The sequence below is a fragment of the Blennius ocellaris genome (assembly GCF_963422515.1).
Source record: "Blennius ocellaris genome assembly, chromosome: 4".
Taxonomy (NCBI): domain Eukaryota; kingdom Metazoa; phylum Chordata; class Actinopteri; order Blenniiformes; family Blenniidae; genus Blennius; species Blennius ocellaris.
In genome coordinates this window covers 23,457,737-23,481,879 of record NC_137653.1, presented here as the reverse complement: position 1 = coordinate 23,481,879, position 24,143 = coordinate 23,457,737, and the positions used below count along the sequence as shown (strand labels likewise).

The 24,143-nt window shown below is 42.2% G+C and overlaps 1 protein-coding gene across 1 annotated transcript in view; it reads right to left on the bottom strand.

Moving 5' to 3' along the window:
* Positions 1-3,561: 3,561 nt before the first annotated feature.
* LOC308128757 (twinfilin-2-like) overlaps positions 3,562-24,143 on the bottom strand; it is a gene marked incomplete at both ends in the record, with an annotated part of 36,768 nt that continues 16,186 nt past the window's right edge. The window contains 6 exons of the mRNA XM_080494422.1: positions 3,562-3,720; positions 4,689-4,813; positions 4,932-5,082; positions 5,515-5,640; positions 6,254-6,268; positions 6,355-6,514. Coding sequence (XP_080350548.1) covers positions 3,562-3,720; positions 4,689-4,813; positions 4,932-5,082; positions 5,515-5,640; positions 6,254-6,268; positions 6,355-6,514 — 736 coding nt within the window. The remainder of the gene's footprint in view (positions 3,721-4,688; positions 4,814-4,931; positions 5,083-5,514; positions 5,641-6,253; positions 6,269-6,354; positions 6,515-24,143) is intronic.

The window sequence follows — 24,143 nt, the reverse complement described above, 5'->3', positions numbered from 1 at the left end:
CACCACCACCACCACCAGGACCACCAGGACCACAGCGACCACCACCACCACCACCACCACCACCACCACCACCACCACCACCACCACCACGACCACCACCACCACCACCACCACCACCACCACCACCACCACCACCACGACCACGACCACCACCACCACCACCACCACCACCACCACCACCACCACCACGACCACCACCACCACCACCACCACCACGACCACCAGGACCACCACCACCACCACCACCACCACCACCACTACCAGCCTCCTTCTCACTGCGAGTGGTCTCTATGTCATCACGGAGAGCCTTATTCTCATCACAGAGGTTCTTCTTCTCATCACAGAGGCTCTGATTCTTCTCTTGGAGGATCTCATTCTTAATCAGCGGGGCCTCATTAGCAGCACGAAGGGTCTCGGGTTTAGTGATATGATTGCGCAACACAATAAATTCACCTTTGACCATGTCTCAAATCGAAGATGTAGTTTGTAAATACTAGCTTGTTCACTTGTTGTCGAGTTGAAGTTGTGTGCTTCTGAAGTTGTCGGCATCTATTTATACTGTAGTGACATCAAAGACACATATGACGTCAGAAGGCTTTCAAGTTCTCAAGATGTGATCTTATCAGGCCACATGAAAGGATGTCATGACGCTTTCATCTTCTCATGTTGTGAGATTAGCCAATTAAACGCGTTTGATGTCCACGGAGTCGAGGAACAATGACGGTGTTAATGTTCACAAAGCTCCGCAAGCTGAGGAACCATAAATACTGTAACTCACTTATGTGTTTGTTTGCAGAAACATTTGTCGCGCTAGAAGTAAATATCGCCACTTTCACAAAGTCAATGATGGGATTTGTCCCGCAGCTAACTCACATTGCGTTCTCCACAACCTTCCCACCTGACGGGAAGTGTGCTTCGCTACTTCTATGATGTCCTCCATTCGATTGATCGTCTTAATTCTGGAAGCATAACATCAAAAATGTAATCGATGAGTCTCAGGTCCCCCTTCTTGATTTCCGTGACCTCCTCCATCTCTTTCAGCATCTCGAAGATCTGTTGCAATACAGATGAATAAAAATAAACAAATTGAGCTTATGTTACATAAAAAAATCTCAAACTTGATTGATGAGTCATAGGAGTGTTCTGCATGCAGACATGCGACACTCAATTCCTTTACGGTCTCTGGATCTGTGGTCAGCACAGATGCTGTGTGCATTGTTAGGTGTGCATATGAATGCTCTATGCCCACGCATTCGCTGCTACGATGACGTGACATTCTGATTGAACACTGCATCTGAAAAAATATATAAATCAGAATCATTAGTATTTGTTCAAATGTACTGATCTCTCATTGATGAATGCAAACTGAAAAGCATCCAAGTGATTCATTGCAGTATGTTATATATAAGATATTCCATCTCCCTCATAACCATTAAACTTTCTCTAATTTGGATGCACCGATAATAACACAGAAATCCCAGTCAGGTTGTAAAAATACAGTAATGCAGTATGATAAAAAATACCAGTACGGGTCTAAATAAACCAACACATGGAACAAAGATTTTTAAAAAAGAGCAACATAAACTTTGAGCTGATCTTACTTGAATTGCTCCCAACATAACGATACAACAACTCTTACTCTCACTAATACTGATATAATGACACCTATCAACCATGTCCTACTTATTAGTGCAGGCTGATGCACACCGTTTTGAGGCTTTTCACCCACGTGACAAAATTCAGCCATTTAGGACGTAAACGCAACTAAATGTTGTGATGAAACTGCAGTTAGCAGGAGTGATAAGTGAAGGCACACAGTAAAGCTGTCCACAACTGTGAGTTGTCTGGACGGAGAAATAAAGCAGCAGAGATATGTGGACATACTGACACAGTTGGGGATAGATGAACATATCTGTTCCCTCATGGAAGGTTGTGAAGTTTATTAAAGTGTCTTAACTGAAGTGTGGCAGTAGTTAGGACCCCCTGCTGTGTCTTCATGGATCAGTGCTGAAGTCCTACAGCTCGGTTCACGTGAGGAACCCAGAGGAGTCGAACGTTAGTCCAAGTTCTGCAACCTGCTGCTCTTCTGTAGCAGCTTCTTGAAACTTTCGCTATATATGCATCAATAAATCTTTTTTCCTTATTTGTATTCTATTTATACACAACAGAGTCATTTTTTAAAAGGATTCTTAACTCCTGGCTGAAATGGGCTCTGAAAAACAGGCACAATAACTAAAAACAGTTATTAAAACTACAGGAATTGGGGGAAAAAAATCCCAAAACTAAAATGACTATAATTTGTAAAAGAAACACAAGCTGAGAATTGGAAAACAGTTTAGAGTTTATTACAGCCTCATATAAAATCAACAATAACCATAATAATATTATTAAAGCAAACACACTCTGGTATTGGAATAATATCGGTATCGGCAGATATTCAGATTTGGGTGTCGGGATCGGATCGGAAGTGAAAAAAAACCTGGATGGGTGCTTCCCTACTACGCATCCTAAATTGTAAGGCAGCAGACCTCAGCTTTGGTCTCTTGGGAAACGGCTTGGACACGTTTTGGTCTGACGGAATCGTCTGACTGTTGTTTCTGTTTGTCGTGGAGACGAGTCAATGTCATACGTCACTTCTTTTATACAACTTGACCTCATTTGTTGGATTGTAGGAAGAAAAGCTCAACAAACTGCACACAAAAAGGCCAAAAATCAGATGTAAATTTCAGGAAATCAGCATGAATCTGCATTCCTCCACCAGAGGGATGCCGTGACGTGTCCAGAAAAATGTCCACGTTCAGGACTTGAGGGACAGGTTGAGGGAGAAGATGTCCATGAAATCCTAAAGGACGTTGGTCACCATTTAACAGGGAAACCAGTTCATCCGAAACATCGGCATCATACGCCATTGTTTACAGTGGATTGATTTGAACTATTTACTTGTGTAAATGCCCCTATTGAACCAAACCAGTTTGAACCGGAATGTTCTTAAAATATTGTGTGTCTAAATATGTTTTATTGACACACACACACACACACACACACACACACACACACACACACACACACACACACACACACACACACACACACACACACACACACACACACACACACACACACACACACACACACACACACACACCACTAAAGCTGCATGAAAACAGATCCAGAGATTAAATAACTCAGTATAAACAAAGTTTTATTTGAACTTTCCCTTTTATGTTTTTTTTTTTTCTTTTTCTTACAAACATTGTCAATAAAAAAAGAAACTAGCACGGGAGACTATATGAAAGGTTTCACTGTGCATTTACAAGTCTTTTCTAAAGTGTTGAATACTGAATGACAAAGCAAAAGGAAGTTTGTTTTTGTCGTTTGTCAGACATCAAAACCCTGAACGCAACCTATTATAACACATTTACATTCAAATCAAGTCTTTTTTTGATCAAATCACAAGTGTTTCAGTTCACAAACATCAGAGGAAACACTGGACGGAGGGTCTGGGAGGAGGAGGAGGAGGAGGAGGAGGAGGAGGAGGAAGGCCAGGGGCCACAGACCCCCCTACAGGGTCTCTCCAGTCCCCTTGATGAGGCGCTTGTGGCCCCTCTTCCCTGCGGGACCCCGCGGCTTGGCGAAGGCCTGTTTGTGGGCGTGTTGCTTAGGATGAACCTCGTCGTAGAGGAACTGTTCAGTCAGCTCGTCTCCATCGTCGATCTCCAACTGTACAGGAAGTGACAGGGAGTGACAGGAAGTGACAGGGAGTAACAAGAAGTGACAGGAAGTAAGAGGAAGTGACAGGGAGTGACAGGGAGTGACGGGAAGTGACAGAAAGTAACAGGAAGTGACAGGAAGTAAGAGGAAGTCACAGGAAGTAAGAGGGAGTGACAAGAAGTGACAGGAAGTGACGGGAAGTGACAGGAAGTGACAGAAAGTGACAGAAAGTGACAGAAGTGACAGGAAGTAAGAGGAAGTGACAGGAAGTAACAAGAAGTAACAGGAAGTGACAGGGAGTAACAGGAAGTGAAAGGAAGTAACAAGAAGTAACAGGAAGTAAGAGGAAGTGACAGGAAGTAAGAGGAAGTGACAGGGAGTAACAGGAGGTGACAGGAAGTGACAGGAGGTGACAGAGAGTAACAGGAAGTGACAGGAAGTAAGAGGGAGTGACAGGAAGTAAGAGGGAGTGACAGGAAGTGATGGGGAGTGACAGAAGTAACAGGAAGTGACGGGAAGTGATAGACGTAACAGGTAGTGACAGGAAGTGACAGTAATTTACAGGAAGTGCCAGGGAGTGACAAGAAGTGACAGAAAGTAACAGGAAGTGGCAGGAAGTCAAAGGAAGTCACGGGAAGTGACAGAAGTAACAGGAAGTGACAGTAATTTACAGGAAGTGACAGGGAGTGACAAGAAGTGACAGGAAGTGACAGGAAGTGACAGAAAGTAACAGGAAGTGACAGGAAGTAACAATTCACATGCAGGCGGCCATTCTCTAAAGATAATATGAAGTTAGTTGGATATTTCGAAGTTGTGTTGAGGGTTTCATCTATATATCTATCTATCTATCTATCTATCTATCTATCTATCTATCTATCCACTGTCAAGGTGTCTCGGTCCTACACCGGCGCGGTCACACACTAACAAAGATGGCCGCCACCCAGCTGGCGCGCCTCCAGGTTCAGTCCATCCGTTACCTTTTTGGCGACCTCCAGGCGGTAGTCCTTCTCCACCTCCTCCAGCAGTCGACTCTTGCAGCTGGAGTAAAGCATGGAGTAAAACTTAATGCTGCAGCTGTAACCCGGCATGGAGTAGATGAACACTGCGTCGTAGACGGAGAGAGAGATGGATGGATGGATGGATGGATGGATAGATTTAAACCACATCTAAATACATGTAAATAGATGTAGGGCTACACACACACACACACTGCTCCGTACCCACAGACTCCAGGTAGTCTCCTTCGTGGGAGTGTTTATAGAGGAAGAAGTGGTATCTGGGCGTGTCCCTCGGCACCCTGCTGGGCAGCTCTGCGGTCCCTGTTGGGTGACAGTGAACCAGATCGATGGTTTCCTTCTCCACGTCCAGCCTCTGAAACACAACGTGCACTCGCTCAGTCGCAGACGTCAGACCGACGTTGGTGTTTAAATGAATCTTCTGTCGTCCGTTTCCTGCTTCAAGAAGGCTGATCGGTCGAAAAGTTCATGTCGGAGATGTTATTATGCCAGGTTGTTCAAAGCAACAATAACAAGCTTGAGTAAAAACACACAACAAATAAACATGACAGAGACAAGCTGAAAATAAGTCGTTGATAATTAATGTCCCAAAGGAGAAGGATGAAGCGAAAGCTCATTTACACCCACCCCTTCTTAACAATTCATCATTTTATACCCCAGTGGTTATTTGTGTTTATATTTACAAAAAAAAAAAGTAGTTTTCCCAGGTGCGTTGCCAGAGTACTGCGATCTTAAACATAGAGAACTACAACTTGGTATCCGGTGTTTTCTTGTGCTTGTTGCTCACCAGCTGGACGTAGTTGACGCGTTGCAGGGCGAGCTGCTGCAGGGCCCCCCGGGCCGCCTCCTGGAGGGGGAAGGCCAGACCCTGGAGCGTCTGATGCTTGCTCTCCACGCTGATCTCCGCCTTCACCTGCAGGGGGCAGCATGCTCTCAGTCCGTCCAGGCCTTTAACAGTGACCCATCGTGTGCGATCACTCGCACTGGTCTGAGTGTGAGGACCCGTTTCCATGACAACGCTTTAGAAAAGGAGCGTCGTTTCCACTGCAGACACACCGACGACGATGTAGTTAGTCTGCCGGGCCACCGGAGGGCGCTGCTGCTGGTTTTAATCACGAATGTGTGCAGAGAACAAGACGCTATAAATGTGACAGGATCAGAGAGAGCGTCACCATTAAACTACTGATCCGGAGGATGAAACTAGAAAAGGGCCGCCAGTCAGACCCCGGCGGGGCGGCCATGTTGGTTTACTGCAGCAGGAGGGAGGGGGAGGGAGGGGGAGGAGCTCAGGAACAGGCTCCGCCTCCGTCAGGCTCTGCAGGATGGATTAGCGACTGTGAAAGAATCTTTCCACTTTGGGAAACTTCACAGTGGATCAGCACACCGTTGCCATGGAAACGGGGCCTAAAATACCATGGAGTGTGACGATGTGATGATGAATTCTGTCAGTGATGAAAGCCTATATTAGCAAAAATGGTCAAATGTGATGTTTCAGTGCATGTAAGTGAAAGACGTGACCAACGTACCTGTTTAACTTGACCCTGAGGGACAAAAAAACAAAAAGCAGCAGGTTATATTCCTGACACCTTGAAGAGGCGTGTTAAAAAAAAAAAGGTTCGGTTCTGACCTCAGCGGTGCCGAACACCTCGTACTTCACGTGACCGCCGCCGAACTCCTTCTTCACAGCTGTTTGACTCAATGAAAGATGGCTCCGCCCCTCTGATCCGAGCTCTGCCACCTGGTGGCTTCGTCCTTCCTCCTTATGAACCGGGGGACTTCCTGAGTTCCTGGCCAATCAGGTTGTCGAGATGGCACAGCCCTATTTACATCATTGATTGACAAGGAGAATCACACAGGACATAGAAATCACACACAACTACCAATTGTTGAAATTGTTCATCCCGAGTTTTAAGTACATTACATTCCTTCTGAGCCTCTAAATTTAAGGGGCTCAACCTTAATTTGATCTTTCATGGGCAATACAATAGAAAATATGCCTGTGATTGTGCAAGCACCTTCTAAAATATGGATTTTTTTTTATTAAATTGAATTAATCATTATTAAATTAAAGGTACATTTTGAATTAAATACCTGAAAAACCTCACATTTTTAAAAGATAAAGAACATCATGCTCACTTTAATGATGTCTTCTGGTGATCCAAAGATCAAGTTGTGCATTTACTGATCGTAATTACTGTCTGGGTTTGTTCAGCCTGAAACAGTTTTGCTATTCAGGGAAATGTTGGCTGATTTGCACATGATAACTCCAACATGTATGTTTTTACGTCATCCCTACACTCGCAATGAAGTCATGAGTGTCCACTGTGTCCTGCTTACAGCCTCCAAGGCCTTCCTGCTTCCTGGAAAAGAGCCGCTGACGGGTGTTTTGTATTGCATGTTTGATAACTCTGAGCTTAATCTTTCCCCACAAGACCTTTGATAATTTGCACAAGTTGTTAGTCCCATCAGATTATGCTTGTCTCTCAGTTTGTATGGTACTGGGGCCTCATCTATAAAACCTTGTGTAGGATTCCAACGAAAAATGTTAAGTGCACCCAAGAGCTGAAAATGGTGGTTTAAAATGGTTTGTCTGTTTATTAAATGTATGAATTAAATATTTGAACAGACTTGTAAAAAGGCTCAGTGGACTTTGTGTTTTATCCTCAGTAACTAGAGAGTTGGAGGCGGAGGGTGGAGGAGGTTGTTCCGTCTCCAGCAGCAGTGAATCCTGTGCACATGACCATACCGGTGTTTTTGGCCAAAAAGTAATTCCCGTCCACACGAGTGGCTTTTTTCAGGATTTACAACCATAACGTAAAAATATAGTAAACCGTATCACGTATGTATAATAATAAAATAAGCAATATAAAATCTATAATTTCAACCCATTGGTAAATCATTTCAATTTTTGCATGAGACTTTCCCAGAGACTCACTTTAGTTGTTTTACCGTGTTCATACAGTTTATTATATTTGTACGTTATAGCTGTAAATCCTAATAAAAGCTGCAGGAACAGAACAGACGTCCCCAGCGACTGGAGACAGCCAGTCAGTGTGAGCTCCCGTGGACGGAAATCAGTTTTGTGGCACAACACTGGCTCATCCACACTGCAGCTTCACGCATGGCTTTCACCATGCTATTGATGTGTTTACTCCAAAATTAGACTGATTATTACACACTTTGTCACAACTGATAATCAATCAGTTCTATCCAGTGCTCTGTATCATTTGAAGATGAAAGTTTGACATTTGAACATGGCGCTGCTGATTCAGTGGTAATGTTCCACTTCAGAAACATCTATACCAATGCAGCTTGGCTGTTTATGATTACATAGACCAATAAGTCTGATATTTGAAGATATTAAACGCATGAGATAAATCTGGCTTAATTTCTCCACCTCACAATCAGCACTACCAGGTTCCCCGTCTCCAAAATATGCTGCTCAGGGTGCAAAGCTTGCGTACCGGTACGCACATTCTCCTGCAAAGTTTCTTTTTTTTACATCACAAACTTTCCGTGGGAAGTGGCGTACGCATCTTTCAGGACCCGTTTTGTGCGTACGCAAGCTTTATAAATGAGGCTCCTGGTCTTCTGTTTTATCTGTTTTGAGGTAACTAACTGTTAAACTAAGTGAAAAGAACGCCTAGTTAGTTACCCACATGATCACTCGCAGCCCTTTACAACCAGCACTGTAGATATTCACAAAGCACTATAACACACAGCACTTTTAACGCATTTCGGCCATGTCGGGAACCCGAGGCTTACACTAAGCGAAAGGGAAGGCGATTAAACTATTTAGAAAGATTTACTGCAAATTTGTGAAGAACCAATTTATCAAATGAAAGTTGGTAAGATCTTTAAGTTTGCTTTCTAACCATTTCCAACATGGTTTTCTAATTAATACCTTGACAAGGTGCCACTTTGTGTGGGCTGTAATTTCTCTCACTTAAAAAAAGAAAAGAAAAGAATTGGTACCGGCACTATAGAAGCCTGATTCATATCACAGAGATGATGCGATGCGAGCGCCGCTCCATTGTGACATATCAGCATCTGATCACAAGTGTGGAGGCTCCGAAATGTTTATTTGGAGTTTGGTGTGGGTGTGATATTTGAAAAATCCCACTCCAAGAAATGAGTTTGTGTCATGCCCGTGAATCATTCCCAGGCAGGCATTTTTATTCAAATTTGCCTTTTGAAGGCATTCAAATGCTAAAATAAATCTTCCCATGATGACGGAAAAAGCGGCATGTCACCATTGTAAACATGCTACAGTGCCGAAAATTCTTCGGAGATTAAACCCCACAAAGTATGTACATTGCTCGATATTAAAACTATCCGTAAGGATCAGTGCTGCATGATTAATACACCATAGTCTGTCATGGTTTCTGCAAGAAGATGCAGAGAAAAGGAAACGTGATCATCTTTCAGAAGAAGAGACATGAATAATGGCAAAGCAAAGAGGCTGCAGACTCTCACTGCTCGCGGATCCAGATGTTTCCCCACCTTCACCTTGACAACAAAAGAGGAAGAAACGGTCAAATCAGAACGTCAGCTCATACTTACAGTATGTTCTTGCCAATCCAGATGAAATCGCAGTGTTTTCCGTTTTACTTTCGATTCCCGTGGTCAGATCAGGCAGCTCTCCGGCCCCAGCTCGGCAGGGCTGAGGTTGTTGTCCAGGCTGACTGATCTCATCCGGGCCACACTATACGTGCTGTGTGGGAAGAATAATGAGCAGATTCTTGGCTGGCGCTACGAGCGCGCTAGAGGCAAATCTGATGTCCGTGTGTCTCTCCGTGCAGGGGGAGCCCAGAAGTTTACCAAAAAAAAAACAGTGGGAAGGTGGACATGAGTGGAAATTTATAAATGCCGTTTGAGACATGCCTCTGTCATAAACCTCATGTGTCCACTGCAGAACAGGCTACGCTGTAGCATGAGGAAGTAAGGCAACCGATTCATTATTTATGGGATTTTCCCACACTGAAAAAAGTGGCGTCCAGTGCAATTTTAGATAAAAAAAAAAAAAAAGTTTCTCTCCAGCCCCAACAATGGTTCAGTATTCGTATTTGTAGTTATGCAGCTACATTCTGTGAATGAACCAAACTATTATTTGAGCCTCATCACCACAGGAAAACAGTCGAGTTGAGTATTTTATAGTTGGGCTGTGCCAACCGTCCGGGCCGGAGTATGTCGATGCATGAACGTTCCAGTTCAATAATCACTGTATCAGTGATATTTTAATCATTTTTAGCATATAACCTCGTGGCTGTGAGCCCCGCAGTTCATTAACATGTTGTAGGGCGGGAGTTACGTAAACACGCTTCACAGAAGTGTGCCTGACGTGAGGGGGCGTGGCCCGTGAGTGTGTCAGCTGATTCACAGGGTATGAACTGTTCGGCTGAACTAGTGTTTTTGTCGGCAGCTGGCTGACGTCACAACCGAACTTTTGTTCTTGTTCTTTTGGTTGTATGCAAGGTCTTTTATTTGTCCTTTATCGTAACATAATTTACACCAATGGCCACCAAATACATATTTTTGGATTGTGGGATACCTGGACAAATCCAGCCAGGAAAGTTATTCAAACTGTCCGTGGTATACGCCCGAAGATTGAACTCAAACCAGGGCGACAGTAATTTTGATGTAAGACAAAAGTGCGAACCAGTAGCTAATGGCATGTTTGCTTTATGATTGCCTATATAGTCAGGTGGATTGGTTTCTCTACTTGCTTAAAGAAATTAGTTTGTTACTGCAATGCACTAAAGCAAGGCTTTATGTAAATGTTTAAATGGGTGTTGCAATGTTAGATTTCAAAAAGGTGTTGCAGTTTCTTTGTTACTCAGCAGCCTTCTTCTTCTTCTTCTTCTTCTTCTTCTTCTTCTTCTTCTTCTTGAAAGAAAGAAAGCTTCCTTAGTTTTTGTGCAAATAACTGATTACAATGTAAAAAACAAAATGGCATTTATTCACAAGTTTCAAATCATAAACAAGCTGAGAAATATTTAAGACATTTTAATAGAAAGGTTTTCCACTTTGTGAGGTCATCTCGAGGGCTACAGTGTCAAATGTTTGGCACTTCTATGTTTTATATGCCACCCAAATGAACACAATGCACCGAGGTGAACCGGCATCTCAAAGTGAATGGGAAATGCTTCTCTAATTGGTTTTTCTGAAATTACAAAAACACTATTTATTGTGCTCACATTGTGTGCTTAGATGCAAAAACATTTGAACAGTTTCGACTGTTAAGGTCATTAAAATATGCCCTGAAAGTCATGTTGGTGCTGTATTCCGGAGGTTTTGGTCAGTCTGTTTCCAAGAAATTGACAAATTTTATAGGAGCTTGTAAGACCATCAAAGCCAGATATTAATCAAGGTACAAATACTGGAGAAATGCTGTTTGGCTCAAATATTAAGATAAATGTTTGATGGACAGAAGAATAATTGCCTACCTTTTAAAAGGAATAAAACTATTATTCAAAATAAATTCTTGATGCCTTTATGTGTCTGAAAACTGTTTACACAAGTGACTGACAAATCCTGATTGAGCATTTTAACACTTATTACAAAGTTGCACCATATTGGACAAAATCGGAAGATTGGCTGACATTTTTCAACTCTTGTGGCCTTTTCTGCACCAATATGAGTCACCGGCCTTGTGTTTCATTGCACATTACAATTTACAGTTGGCTTCCTTCTCGTCGTATTTCCAGGTCTTGTCAGGATGTTTTAGATTTCTTCTATGATTTGGGGCCTTAGATTTTTTATTTTTTTTTGTCTGGTATGCCATGTCTGTTTTTGTCGAGGAAAGATATAGAGAATGACGTGTCGCACATCTTCACCCTGTTAAGTGTCATCAATGTGTGTCTGATAATTGTCATGTTTCATGTCTTAATATGTTATGCTCATGTCTTTTCTGATTTTCTGTCCATGCTGTGACCATTTTAACATTTTCATGTTTTGTTCCTGTGATCTGTCTAGTTGTCGAGATCATTTTAATATTTGGATCTAGTCATGCTGTGTTTTAATCGAGAATTATAACACGGTTTCATGGTTTGCTGTCACTTGTCCTGAGACCTGCTGTTCTCTCATTGCACTTTTGGTTGGTATTGATCATGTTTTTTTTTTTTTAAAACCCTGGTCTGTGTTTAGTTCCCCAACCTGACACTTTGTTTTCCAACCCAGTTTGAGGAGAAGGTGTTATATTTGATCATATCCTGACAGCATAAAAAGTAAGGCTGTACAATATATCTAAAATTTCTGATAATCACACTATCAACAAAGACATTACACACATTGCAAAAGAATGACTCACCTGCAGTGGAATGTGTTTCAATGCACTGTGTTCAAGATCTCCAAAGTCAAACATGACAGAAACCTGCAATTAATTAATTGACATTGTTTCACTAACAAAAAGAAATATATATTTTAGTGTTTACTGCAATATTCTAGTCACAATATTCAACAATAATATTGCATGTTAGCCCGATATTGTCCAGCCATGATACATTTCCAAGTGTTCTCATTTCCTCTACAGAGCATCATACGATGCTCCCTATCCAATCTGAAAGACCGGTTTTACTCAGGCAGCATTTGGACAACATAAACATTTTCAGGTGTATTTAAATTCAACAGTTCAGACAAGTGCATGATGGATCTTCATCAATATTTCAATTCAAGAACATAAATGTGGTTAAACCCGCTGACACGGCAACAATATGGAGCATCCCGATCGCTTAATAATGTGATTTTTTTTTTTTATTTTCCCCCTCACACCTATTTTAACTTGGACCAGTCTGTTCAATATTGTGTGGAAAGATCCTGAAATGATCCATCACATCTACACACACACACACACACACACACACACACACACACACACACACACACACACACACACAGACTGTATAATTACATAACAGCCTTTACTGGCGTAGCTACGCCAATATTAGCATATGAAGATTGCGAGGCCGTGCACCCCCGCACATATAAAGGCAGTCCCTCCTCCCTCCTGCATGGGAGATGTGATGACAGAGCTGCGATCATGCGAATGTGGGAATATGTTTTGAATGCACTGCTGGGGTGCCTGGGGTTGGCTGTGACGTGTGCTGGTTGTGATTGATTGTGTTGTTATTGCTAAGGACTCTCTTCCGGCTGCCTCCGGGACCCTTTTTCGATCCATCCACTGTCTGTTTGTACTGCCGCTCATAAATTTTACAGCCCCACGCTGGAACCTACTGGGAGCTTAAACAATTGCTTTATTGATGAATTCGCTCTCGTACGAGGAAGAGCACCACGACAGACTAGCACGAGTCTTTTCAACACACCTAAATGAGTATTGCCGGGCCTTTCCCCATTTAAAAAAATAAGTGCAAACGAGGAGGGCTGGGAGTTGGTGAGGAGTGCCCTTGGAAAATGAAACACATCTGCAGATGGAGACTTGAAATTATGGTTTCTGTTGTGCACAAGGTCTTAGGCGTTTCATTACCTTCCCCGTGGTGAAATAAATGGGAAGCTGTACCATTAAACAAAGACTGCCTTTGGAATCGTCATTAGAGGGGGCAAGATTGTTTGTTTTAACCGTAATGCCGACATGGCTCTGTAGGAACTATGAATTAATTAGAGGGTGTAGGTGCTGCTGTGATCTTGGTGTTGTAGCCTATGTGAGTGGGGAAAAAGAGAGGCACGGTTTATAGTGTTTGTAATACTATTTAAAGAAGCAGGAAGGCAGTGTGGGGATATTATGTTAGTGGGAGGATTATTGGTGCTATTAGTCTTGTGCTACTAACCTACATGAGAGGGCCAGGAAGATATATTATGTCATTAAAGTCGGCACCCTTTAAATGGACAAAAGATCAAGCCTGGTCACTGTAACCTCTCGGAATCAGAGAATCATCCCGGCCCTGCCTGGTTTTTACTGAATAAATATTGCAAGGAAAACATGTTTAATTCTCGCCAGGATCGGCTTCAGGTTCCTGGTGAGTCAACCGGGGGTTGGGGAAATGGAGTGCTGAAATATTTATCAGAGCGTTGCATATTCAGCTGAGGGTCCTTTGTGCGTGCTCGTGTGATCTTTCACAACACGTTCGCAAATTAAATATTTATCGCATTTAAATAAAAAGGCGAGTGCCGGGTCTCGCTGAGTCGTAATACGTACGTGTGTGCGTAAAGTGTGTGTATGGAGGCGTGAGGGAGAGGTGTGTGTGTGTGTGTGTGTGTGAGAGAGAGAGAGAGTGGTGTGCTATCGGGGATGATTGGTGTGGAGTCCCGGGTGGCGGGGGTGTGCTGAGCCTGTCAGGATGGAGATATGAGACTCACCTCCCTATCTACTCATTCACAGAGACTGGAATCAGCCTGAGCTTATCCACTGCACTGTGGCTACTGAGGGGGCTGCAGCAGACAAAAAGAGCTCTGCGCCTGACCTGCTGCTGCAGTGTGCTCCCATGCACACAGTTATATAAGGAAACAAATGGCCTCCTGAAATCAAAACACATGCATATTGTTCACTTTCTTTATCATTTCAGATTGAGCTGAATAAACACATCCCGTTGAACTATATATCCGAGTTATTTATTTTTCAAAGGGAATACACTTTAAATAATATACATCCTAACTCTGCTGAAAGCTGATGTTGTCGTGTAAAATGCTAACATTTTCTCGTAATTGTAAAGGGAACGAAAGCAACGCATTATGTGATCATCCCTCTGTCAGTTTAGTCAATTTAAATCAAACGGAATACAATTCTGGCAAGCTCGTCTTCTTCGGTCTCGTTTACACCTCAACGCTTTCACGTGAAAACGGAAAGCTTTCAATGTGTTTTGAATGTCAGCTTGATCTCTATGTAAACAAAGAAATTAATACTTTTCTGATTTGTCGTTACTGCACATGTGCACCACGGCCGTAGTAAATAGTTCTTCTGCACATGCATGAGTAGAGGGATCTTGTGATTGTCAGTGGCCTCCAGAGTGTGATGAATCCCAGTCCATATTCTCCTGGAACTTGGTCGTTTTATAGTTGACAGTCACCATAACCACAATCCACCTTCATTATCTGTCCATATGAATATCCCTGGACTCACCATTCTTAATTTTTAGTATTGAATATTGTTCTCTGGATACATGTGTGTGGTTTCATTACAAAAACAACAGCGGCAACTTGTGGCCTTGCAAGCTAACCACATCGTTTTAAGTATTTCTGTGTGGAGGAAAGACCTGTCTGAGACAAAAACGCACAGACGGACTGTTTTCACTTGAATGTTGACATGCAAACAGCCCGAAGCACCACACACGTGCACGTCCCTCCACTCACTGTGCACACGCTCTCGTGCGAACATGCACACTCCCACACTCACACTGGACTGTCGGTTCCACAGCCTACACAAATGACGACATGAGTTCATCAGTGATTAAGGCCCAGTGATAACATGTTTGGGGTTTTTTTGGCATTTAAATTCCAGAGAAGTTTTACGTTGACACAGCAATGTAATAAAACTATTATGCACAGAGATGGCCGGAATGTTGAAAACAATGAAGTTTTCATATTGGGCCACTAGTGGGTGGACGCGCATGGTCAGATGTGGAGTTAATGTTGGGTTGTAGCAATGTAAAGTACTAAATAACTAATTACTAGGGTTGTCGTGCATGTGCACATGCACAATCGCAGACTTTCCTCAGTTTTCATGGAGACGGAGTGGGAGTATTTTCCCAAAAATTCCATCTCGGGAGCCATTTTTAGAGCACCATTGTTGTGTAAAAGGACACCTAAAACGCGTTTTGCCTTAAAACACCACACTAATATACCTCAGTCAGTGTCAGTGCGTGAACAGTAACCGATTCACTTTTTAAACAATATTCTGTTATATTTACTGAGTTGTAGCATATTTATCATTAGAATAAGTGGTGCAAATACGAATATCATGTTCTGTCACATGCTTTTATGCTTGAAACCTAAATTATGCTCTAGGTGAAGGTGTTGTTGACGAGAGAGCAACTAAAACCACAGGAAAAAACATGTTTTATTTAAATGTGTAGAATTTCAATGTAAAGCCATGAAGTTTGTTTCAACCCGCCACAGTTGCTCAAAAAGTAATTGATGCAGTAATAAGACACAAAGCATTGTGTTTTCGTGACCACCACCACATACAGGATTAAAGTTACTTGGGACAAACATCATACCTAGCTTGTTATCCGCATGGTTCCCGCTGTGCTGTCATCGCCTCCCGACAGGAGGTCGTGCGTGGGCTGTTGGAGGAGCTAAATGCATCTCGTCGTTGCCCTTTCCTCCTCATCATTTGTCTCCCGTCTCTTTCGACTCTGGCTTTGGTGTCGCTGACGCATGATTGACTGCCCGCTCCGGCCGACACTGACAGATTTCTGCGCCAGAAGAAGCAACTCATCACCTGATCAAAAGGAGATTTGATTCAGGACGGAATCCTACATGCTTCCCTGCAGTCTTCATGTTAAAAATAAAGAATATTAAAGGAAAAAAAAAAAAACCAAACCAAAACAGGCATTGTGTTTGTTCTTTGAAAAAACTGCCATGGAGGAAAATGTGATTAAATTAAAAGTTCCTATTTCTGATCCAATATATTACTGAAGTCTACAGGGAAACTGCAGACTTTAGTTCAATCGCTCTGCTTTCACTGTCAATATTTATTCCCTTGGACCGGCTCTTTATCCCAAACTTCAAACTTTTACAATTCTGACTTTGGGTGCATTCACACAGCACAGTGTCGTTTGTTTGAAGTGTCTTGTAGATTTGTTTCACGTCATCCAAAAGTTCATGTCATCAGAGTTGGTGGAGCAATGATTCTGATGACGTTTTTATGCTTTGCCGCTTTTCTATGGGATGGATTTTGCAGAACACCGACTTGTTTAACATGAGAGTTGTATGTGTATTTCAGCTGTAGGTAGAAACTGTGTGAGGGTAAGATCAGGACAGAAGCTTCAGACTTACATTTGTGTGTACAACAACTAATGTAATAATGGCCAATATCACAATAGTTGCTAATAATCTAATAATTTGGGCCATTTGAAATATATTATAGTAAAAAAATGTAATTTTAATAATTTTTTTTTTTTAGCCTAATGTATTAATTCTGACCACTTCAAATGTCAATTGTGCAAAAGCCAATAATGTAATCACTTGCCAATAGTGTGATAAGACTAGATTATTGGTGAAATTTTATTTCTATAATAGATTCAGAATAAGCATGAAGCTAAATTACATGAAGCAGTGGTATTTAAAAAAAAAAAATCCTATCAAAATGTTATACAATTGCAGCGAAATGTGAAGTTTTCTTATTAAAAATGGGCATAGTGGATGCTATAGTGTCATATTCATTCATTAAGGATACACGGTATACAACGCTCTCCTAACTTTGATTGTTAAAAAAGAAATAATTCTACTGTTATTACATTATCGGCCATTATTACATTATTGGTTGCTACTTGAATAGCAATCATTTCTATATATGTAGAAGAGTGTAATCCATTTTTCAGGTGTTATTGACTTGTTCTGGGAATGTTTGGTTTGTGCTTGACTGACACTCCTGTGTCGAGACGTGTGGGCGATTGTGACTCAGTTGTCCGATGACCAGATGGTTGGCGGATCGAATCCCACTCTATCCAAGTCATTGTCGTTGTGTCCTTTAAGACAAGGCACTTTACCCAAATTGCCTCGTATGAATGGTGTATGAATGTTGGTGGTGGTCGGAGGGGCCATTGGCGCAAATTGTCAGCCACGCCCTCGTCAGCATGCCCCAGGGCAGCTGTGGCTACAATGTAGCTTACCACCACTGGTGTGACTGGTGTGAAAGAATAATGGTTCCTGTACGTGCTTTGAGTCACCTTCAAAAAAGCACTATATAAATCCAAGCCGTTATTATTATTATTAGACTATCAGGCTGCATGCTGTTTGTTCTGCACTATGTCCCATTAGCTGGCTGGTGGTAGTCAGTGATTTTAAGTGCAATCTTGACAGTAGATGGTTTTGCATTTAATCATGGTGAACAAAGCTCATGGAATATTAATTACTCGCATTAATTCAATTCCATTCCATTTTAAAATACAACACTGTCATTTCAGGGCACTTTTACAGAGAAAAGCCCAACAATTCCACATGTGCAAGCAGAGGAGATGGAGGAAAGGAAAAATGCCCTCTTCACAGGAAGAAACCTGCAGACCCAGACTCGGAGGTGGAGACTTTCTGCCCTTCAAGTTATGGTTGGGGGATAGAAAGAGAGAAAAGGAGAGGACAGAGACAGAGGGCAACAAGCAAACAGACATAAATGCATGGATTACGTTTTCAGCGTCACTCTGAGTCAACATGTTCCTGTTTTTAGAGATATTACGCAGTCCTGCAGATTTGTTTAACATGGGAATTAAAGGGTAAGTCCAGGTCAAAAGCAACTCCCGGCTTCCTCACAGTGTGACTGGAGGTCAACGTATTACCATCTGGTTTACTCTATTTTTACATAATTTCTCTCGCAGATGTTTTGGGCCAAATATACTAACTTTTGTTTCATCTGAGTTTAGAAGCAGAAAATTATAGCTCATGCAGGCTTTTTTGATAGAGAAATTGATCTGTGTAACAAAGTAAGGTAATGGAGTGTTTCCTAATAATACTCCCTACAGGAGGCATGTATTAAGTGAGCTGCAGTTTCATGCTTTCGCTTTGAGTGTCACACATGAAAGTCATACAGACACACAATGGATCACGGACACGTACGTCTGTATGCACACATTTAGCGACGGAGTTCAGTACAATACACAACGATGCACACAAATCTGACTAGAAACTCGCATATTGAGCTCCACACAGATGCATACACCTTTTTAGATTATATGTTTTTTTTCTCTCTCTTCAACGTACTTCAATGTGATGAAGGAAAACAAGAACATTGCATCCTCTCTCAACAGATTCCCTTTCTGCAGTCACTTGAATAAGAAATGTCGAGCCAGATCTCAACAAAGCCAGCTTTTTCTACTGCTGCGAATGAGACTCCACAGCACTGATGGTAAATAAGGTCAGTGCGTGCTGAGTCGGGAGCTGTTCTCCCCCAGCTTGTTGCTAATTTCTAAAGGCCAAATGTCAGTGTACCACCTTCTGGCTAATGGAGGCACATTGAAAAGTCCAACACCAGCAGGGACGTTTTAATCACAGCATGCTCTGATGATCGTGGCGCTTTTTAAAAAAATTTTTTATTCAGTGTTCAAACAAGTCCGGCCGTGATGTTACCTTCAAAGCTTTAACAAGCAGGGATATACAGCTTTCTACTGTTCCCAGGGGTGCCCTTGAAGCGTGGGTCAGCACGTGCTGTGACGAGACGAGCCGCGTTGGAAAAGTCCCGGGTTCTGCTCCCAGAGCGAGATGGCGTACCCCGCCGACCCACCGCGACAGGCATGGATGAAATACAAGCCAAAACATAATTAACGTTGCAATAGTCAGCATGTGGGGCCGCATTATGTTCAAAATAATACCTCATCAACATCAACAACGGCGATTAGGACATGACGGAATAGTGCTATTGATGAGCGCGGCGCAGCACGCGGCGCAGCCGTAAATCACAGTATGAGGCTGTGAATTAGACGGCTCCTTTCTGAGAAATGCGGAGTGGCGATGAATACAACTCAACAAACCGAGGTGAATTCTGTTTCCTCCTCCGTCGGCCCCCGTCGCCGACGCGGCTTCACACAGAATTCGTGTTGACAAGGACAGGCTGGCAAGAGGAAATCGACCTCCTCAGAAGGGGAGTTTCAGAACAGCTTTGTCTTGAAAATGTAACGCCAGTTCATTAAAGGTTAATGATGCATTGATGATAAGATCCATCCACCTCCTTCTTCTGGACTAATGGTGCGCCGCTCGCATGTTGACGTCTCTCGGATAGGATGGATGTTGGGGTCTGTGGACGCGGTGCCCGCGCCTCGCTGGTGGGCAATACAGTTCATTTTACAACCCAATGAAAAAAAGAAGAGAGGGTGAAAAAACTTTCCAGAGACAGGATTTACAACCAAAGTCACCTGTGTTCTCACCTCACCCGACATGTCAGTAAATCTCATTGAATTGAAAGGATAAATCTGAGACTGTTTGATATGTTTATAGCTCCGTGTCTCAGCTTTGCTCCCGGCACGAACGCCGTCTGTCATATAATGTAGCAACGCTGAGACTTACATGGGCTCGCTCTCACTGAAAATAAATAATTCCCCCAAAAATGGAAAGGATTATAAACTTAAAAGTTTGCTTTTCCTGCTGGGCATTAGATTTGTGGTGGGAGGATGGAGCTTACATATTTTAACTTTTGCAATGGCAGTGATTACAAAGACAAGCGATATGAGCCGAGATCTTTCTGTCACGTCTCATTCGTGTGTGTATTATGCTATCTGAAAGTAGCCGAGGCCACTGCACCATTTATTTTCACACGTTTTAAAATGAAAAGCCCGGAGAGATGGCAGTTTATAGCGCTAATATATTAGCTCTGGAGGGCTGCAGCCAACATTCCTGGCCATCGGCCAGTGGGATCCAACTGCTTCATAAAGGGAGAACTTATATTTTGACACGAGATTAGATATCTATGCATGGATATTATCTCCAGTTGTAGACCTATTAAACAATATGAAAAACTATTAAAACACAGAGGTCAAGAAAAGTGCACTCAAAGTACTTCACATCGGGGCAGTGTTCCACTTCGCCACTTTCCACTGCTTTAAGTATCTATCACATGGATTTACTTCTCTTAATGCCTGGTCTGGTTGACCAGATATGACGAGCAGTAACTTTCTGATGGTTTTTAAACTTTTTGTGTCTTTTCCATGCAGCGTTCATAGCCTGTTAATAATTCTTCAGTGCGTTTGTTGCTTTTGATCTTCACCGTAGCATGAAACATTAAGGTGCCATTTACACAACAATGTTTTTCCAAGTGAAAACACAAAACTTTCGTTGCATTTTTGGAAATTGCCAAAAAAAACCAACATTTCAACAGATGTGGAAAGTTGTGAAAAATTGAGTGGCACTTTCCTGCAATGGTGTGAAATGTCACATCATAGCGATGCACAACTGACAAAATGTGTTCTCAAAAATGGCATCAATGTGTGGTCAATGTGACCCTTTTTTCTTTCTCTCTTTTTTTTTTTTTTTTGATCCACACAAATTGGGGCAAATTCACCAAAGAAATTCCTAATATATTTCCAAAACTTGGTACATCCATGTCATGGCAGGGAGATGGGTTATCATGACCTTCACATTTGAAAATGCAGTTCATGCTATGTGACAGTAAAAGAGTGTGTCAAACATAATTGGCTTACTTCTGAGGCATAGCATTAACAAGAAAGGACAGACGACCCTCAAAACATCATACCTCCGGTCTACAGCGGCCTCTTCCCAGGAGGCTTCGAAATGTGTGTTGCTTTGTGGATGACTGACCTCTGAATATCATTATTTGAAAGCAAAAGCTGATGTCGCTCTAATTGCTGTAATTGTTCTTTTTAAGCAAATAAAACATGTTACTGATTGAGGCTGTAAAGAAACCTTTAGAACTCAGTTGCAGTTGGTTGCATTGGGGAAAAACAACGTCAAGGAAATGGCGTCATCAGAAGGGAGAATGTAATTCAAATATTCCTACAGTGACAAAACAGTCATTTTGATTCACTTTTACAGAGAAAAGCACAACAAGTCCACATGACAAAGCAGAGGAGACAGTGGAATGGAAAAACTCCCTTTCAACAGGAAGAAACCTGCAGAACCAGGCACAGAGGTGGAGACTTTCTGCTGTTCTGGTTGGCATTAGAGGGTTGAAGGAAAAAAAAAGTAGGGCAGGCCGATAGATTGTGTGGAGAGATTCAATTCCGGGTTCAGATGGGGGGTAGCGATCCAAACACTGGTTCAGCTCGGGGGGGCAGGGATTCAATTTCTGGTTTGGGTAGGTGGTCGGGAAGCTTCATCAGAAGTGAGAACATGATCACATGTACGTTGGTCTGAATAAATCAATTGGACTTTATCTACTCTATAGAGCACCTGTCACAGGAAATAGCTAAATCGAGCCAAATAGCTCAGACGCCTAAAAAAAAATACAATTGTTTTGCTAATGATGGTGAAATCTGCCCCACCATACTTTCTTTCTTGCAATAGTTGCATTTCATAACATAAGCGTCTCACTCTACCACCACTGTGCTATTTTGGAGCACTGCTGCCTGCCCATGCAGTCTGCACTCTACCTACTACTAATGCTCCCCCGCATTTCAAAGGGCTCCTCATTGATTTGGATGTGCAACTGGATGGACTTTAAACGCAAGCAGACAGCACACCAGCAGTGGCCATGGTGGTCCACGTCCACTCACTTCAGCCATACCTGCACCTGCTTAAAACTATTAGCTGACACTTGCTGTTCATCTACTAACTTTTATTTCCGTGGGCAGGGTAGCAGAATCATCTTTGACTCATCAGTCACAAACTCCTCCGGGTCTTCGGTTGCCAGCGCCTCCGGCCAGACCCACAACGTTTAGGCACGATAACAACTTCTCCCCCAATGCATCTGTAGCACGAGAGAGAGGATTTTGCTTCAGCCTTGTGTAAGCCACTGTGGCTGTCAGCACGAACACTGTAGGAGTATTCGGTTGACAGAAATGTGAAGATCGAAAGCGAAGAAAATGTTGCGCAATAACTTCTGCAGTCTGCTTTGTGATGTATTTAGTCACTACTGATGAAGATATCGAACACACCTGATCTATAGTTTAGTCATTTGCATGTTTAAACTTGATATTGCGCATACACCAAGCCCAAGCTTTTGTACTCATGGAACACAGTCAACTCAAAACATGGTATTTCACTAAAATTTGAAAATGGTGAGAAAAGTTGTTTTTTTGTTTTGTTTTGTTTTGTTTTTTTATACAGCTTTTCCACAGGTTTTAGTGCAGTGATGTCAGCAAATGACCAGACAATCAAACAGTACTCTGTGACTTTGTTTATCAAATCAGATTCAGTTAGTGTTTCAGGGTTTAGACCATAATCAGTGTGAATAATCAGCTATTGGTGCAATCTGTGACTGGACAAAACTGATATTTTTCTGCCCATAACCTAAACAGATTTTACAGAATAAAATGTGATCTCTCAAAAGCTGGATTAATCTTTCAATCAGGGAATGGCTTCATGACACATAATGTATAATATGTATTCGTGAATGATATTGTTGTTGCACTTATGTGAGGAAAGCCACTCATACAAAGAACAACCACTTGATTTTCAACTGCATACATTCTATTTAGTGCTCAGCAACAGTCTGCCAACATGGAGTGGTTACACTTTCCTTTAGTGGTGGTTTTCACTCAAGTGGATTCAGATCATATCATCGGAGGTAAAAAAAAAATTATTCTATTTTATTGTTCAGGGCGACGATAAACTTAAAGATTTCTCAAAAGCACATTTTTGTCAGGCCATCAGACATACTGTAAAGGTTATTAATGGAGCACGTATTACTATATAGACAGGTTAATTTATGGAAAAATAAGGTTGGGATTGAACGAGTGTGGCCAAAAGTGTCTGACCACGCCAGTGAACATCAATAAAGGGTTAGCAATCAAGAAAAAATATTATTTGAAATAGGAATTCACCAAAACAGTTATTTACACAATAAGTACAAGTACTAACCTTGATCTACTTGAGCGTTTTCGAAACGTTCCATCCTGGGTTTTGATTGTAGTGATTCCCGACCACCGTTTTCATGTAAACAGAACTCAAAAACGCAATGGGATTTTGCTGTTTTCATGTAAGCAGGGCTTAAATCAACACTGCTACGAAACCTACTTGCGTTAATGTGCAATAAAACACACTTTGTGCAATACCACTTTCTGACACAAGATGGCGTTTCTAATCTGTTCTTTGGTAGACAAGAGAAAAAGAAGCAGCAGATACTGAATTGGACATGAATGCACCAATGACCAAGTAAATACAAAACGACCAAAATTGCCATCCGTACCGACTCCAGGTGACAAAGTGGTCCGACTTTAGCAGTGGAAACAAATAAGAATTGAAATAAATAAGATTTGTTATCCACCATCTCTTCAAAAAACGTTTTAAGACTGAGCAGGGAACATTTCTCCAAGACTGCTGAGTTAAAATGTGTTCTTGCTTGGTAGCGTGCCTTAGAGTTAAGCATTAATCTAACACTCAATGATCCTGATGAATGTTGTACTGCCTCATCCCAGCACTTCCCTTCAGCTCATTTTGTGATTTAGACCAGCTTCAATTTGGCTGTCTCGGTCAGCTTGACCGTCAAACTGAAATAGCTTGGTGGACTTTTACTCAGTCGATGGCAAACGGACAAGAGTTTGATGGTCAAATGTCAGTCAGGATTTCTGTTTGTAGTAGTTGTGTGTGCTTGTTTGGTATCAGCTGCTGGGGGAGAGGGTGGAAGTGACGGTGGCAGCACTG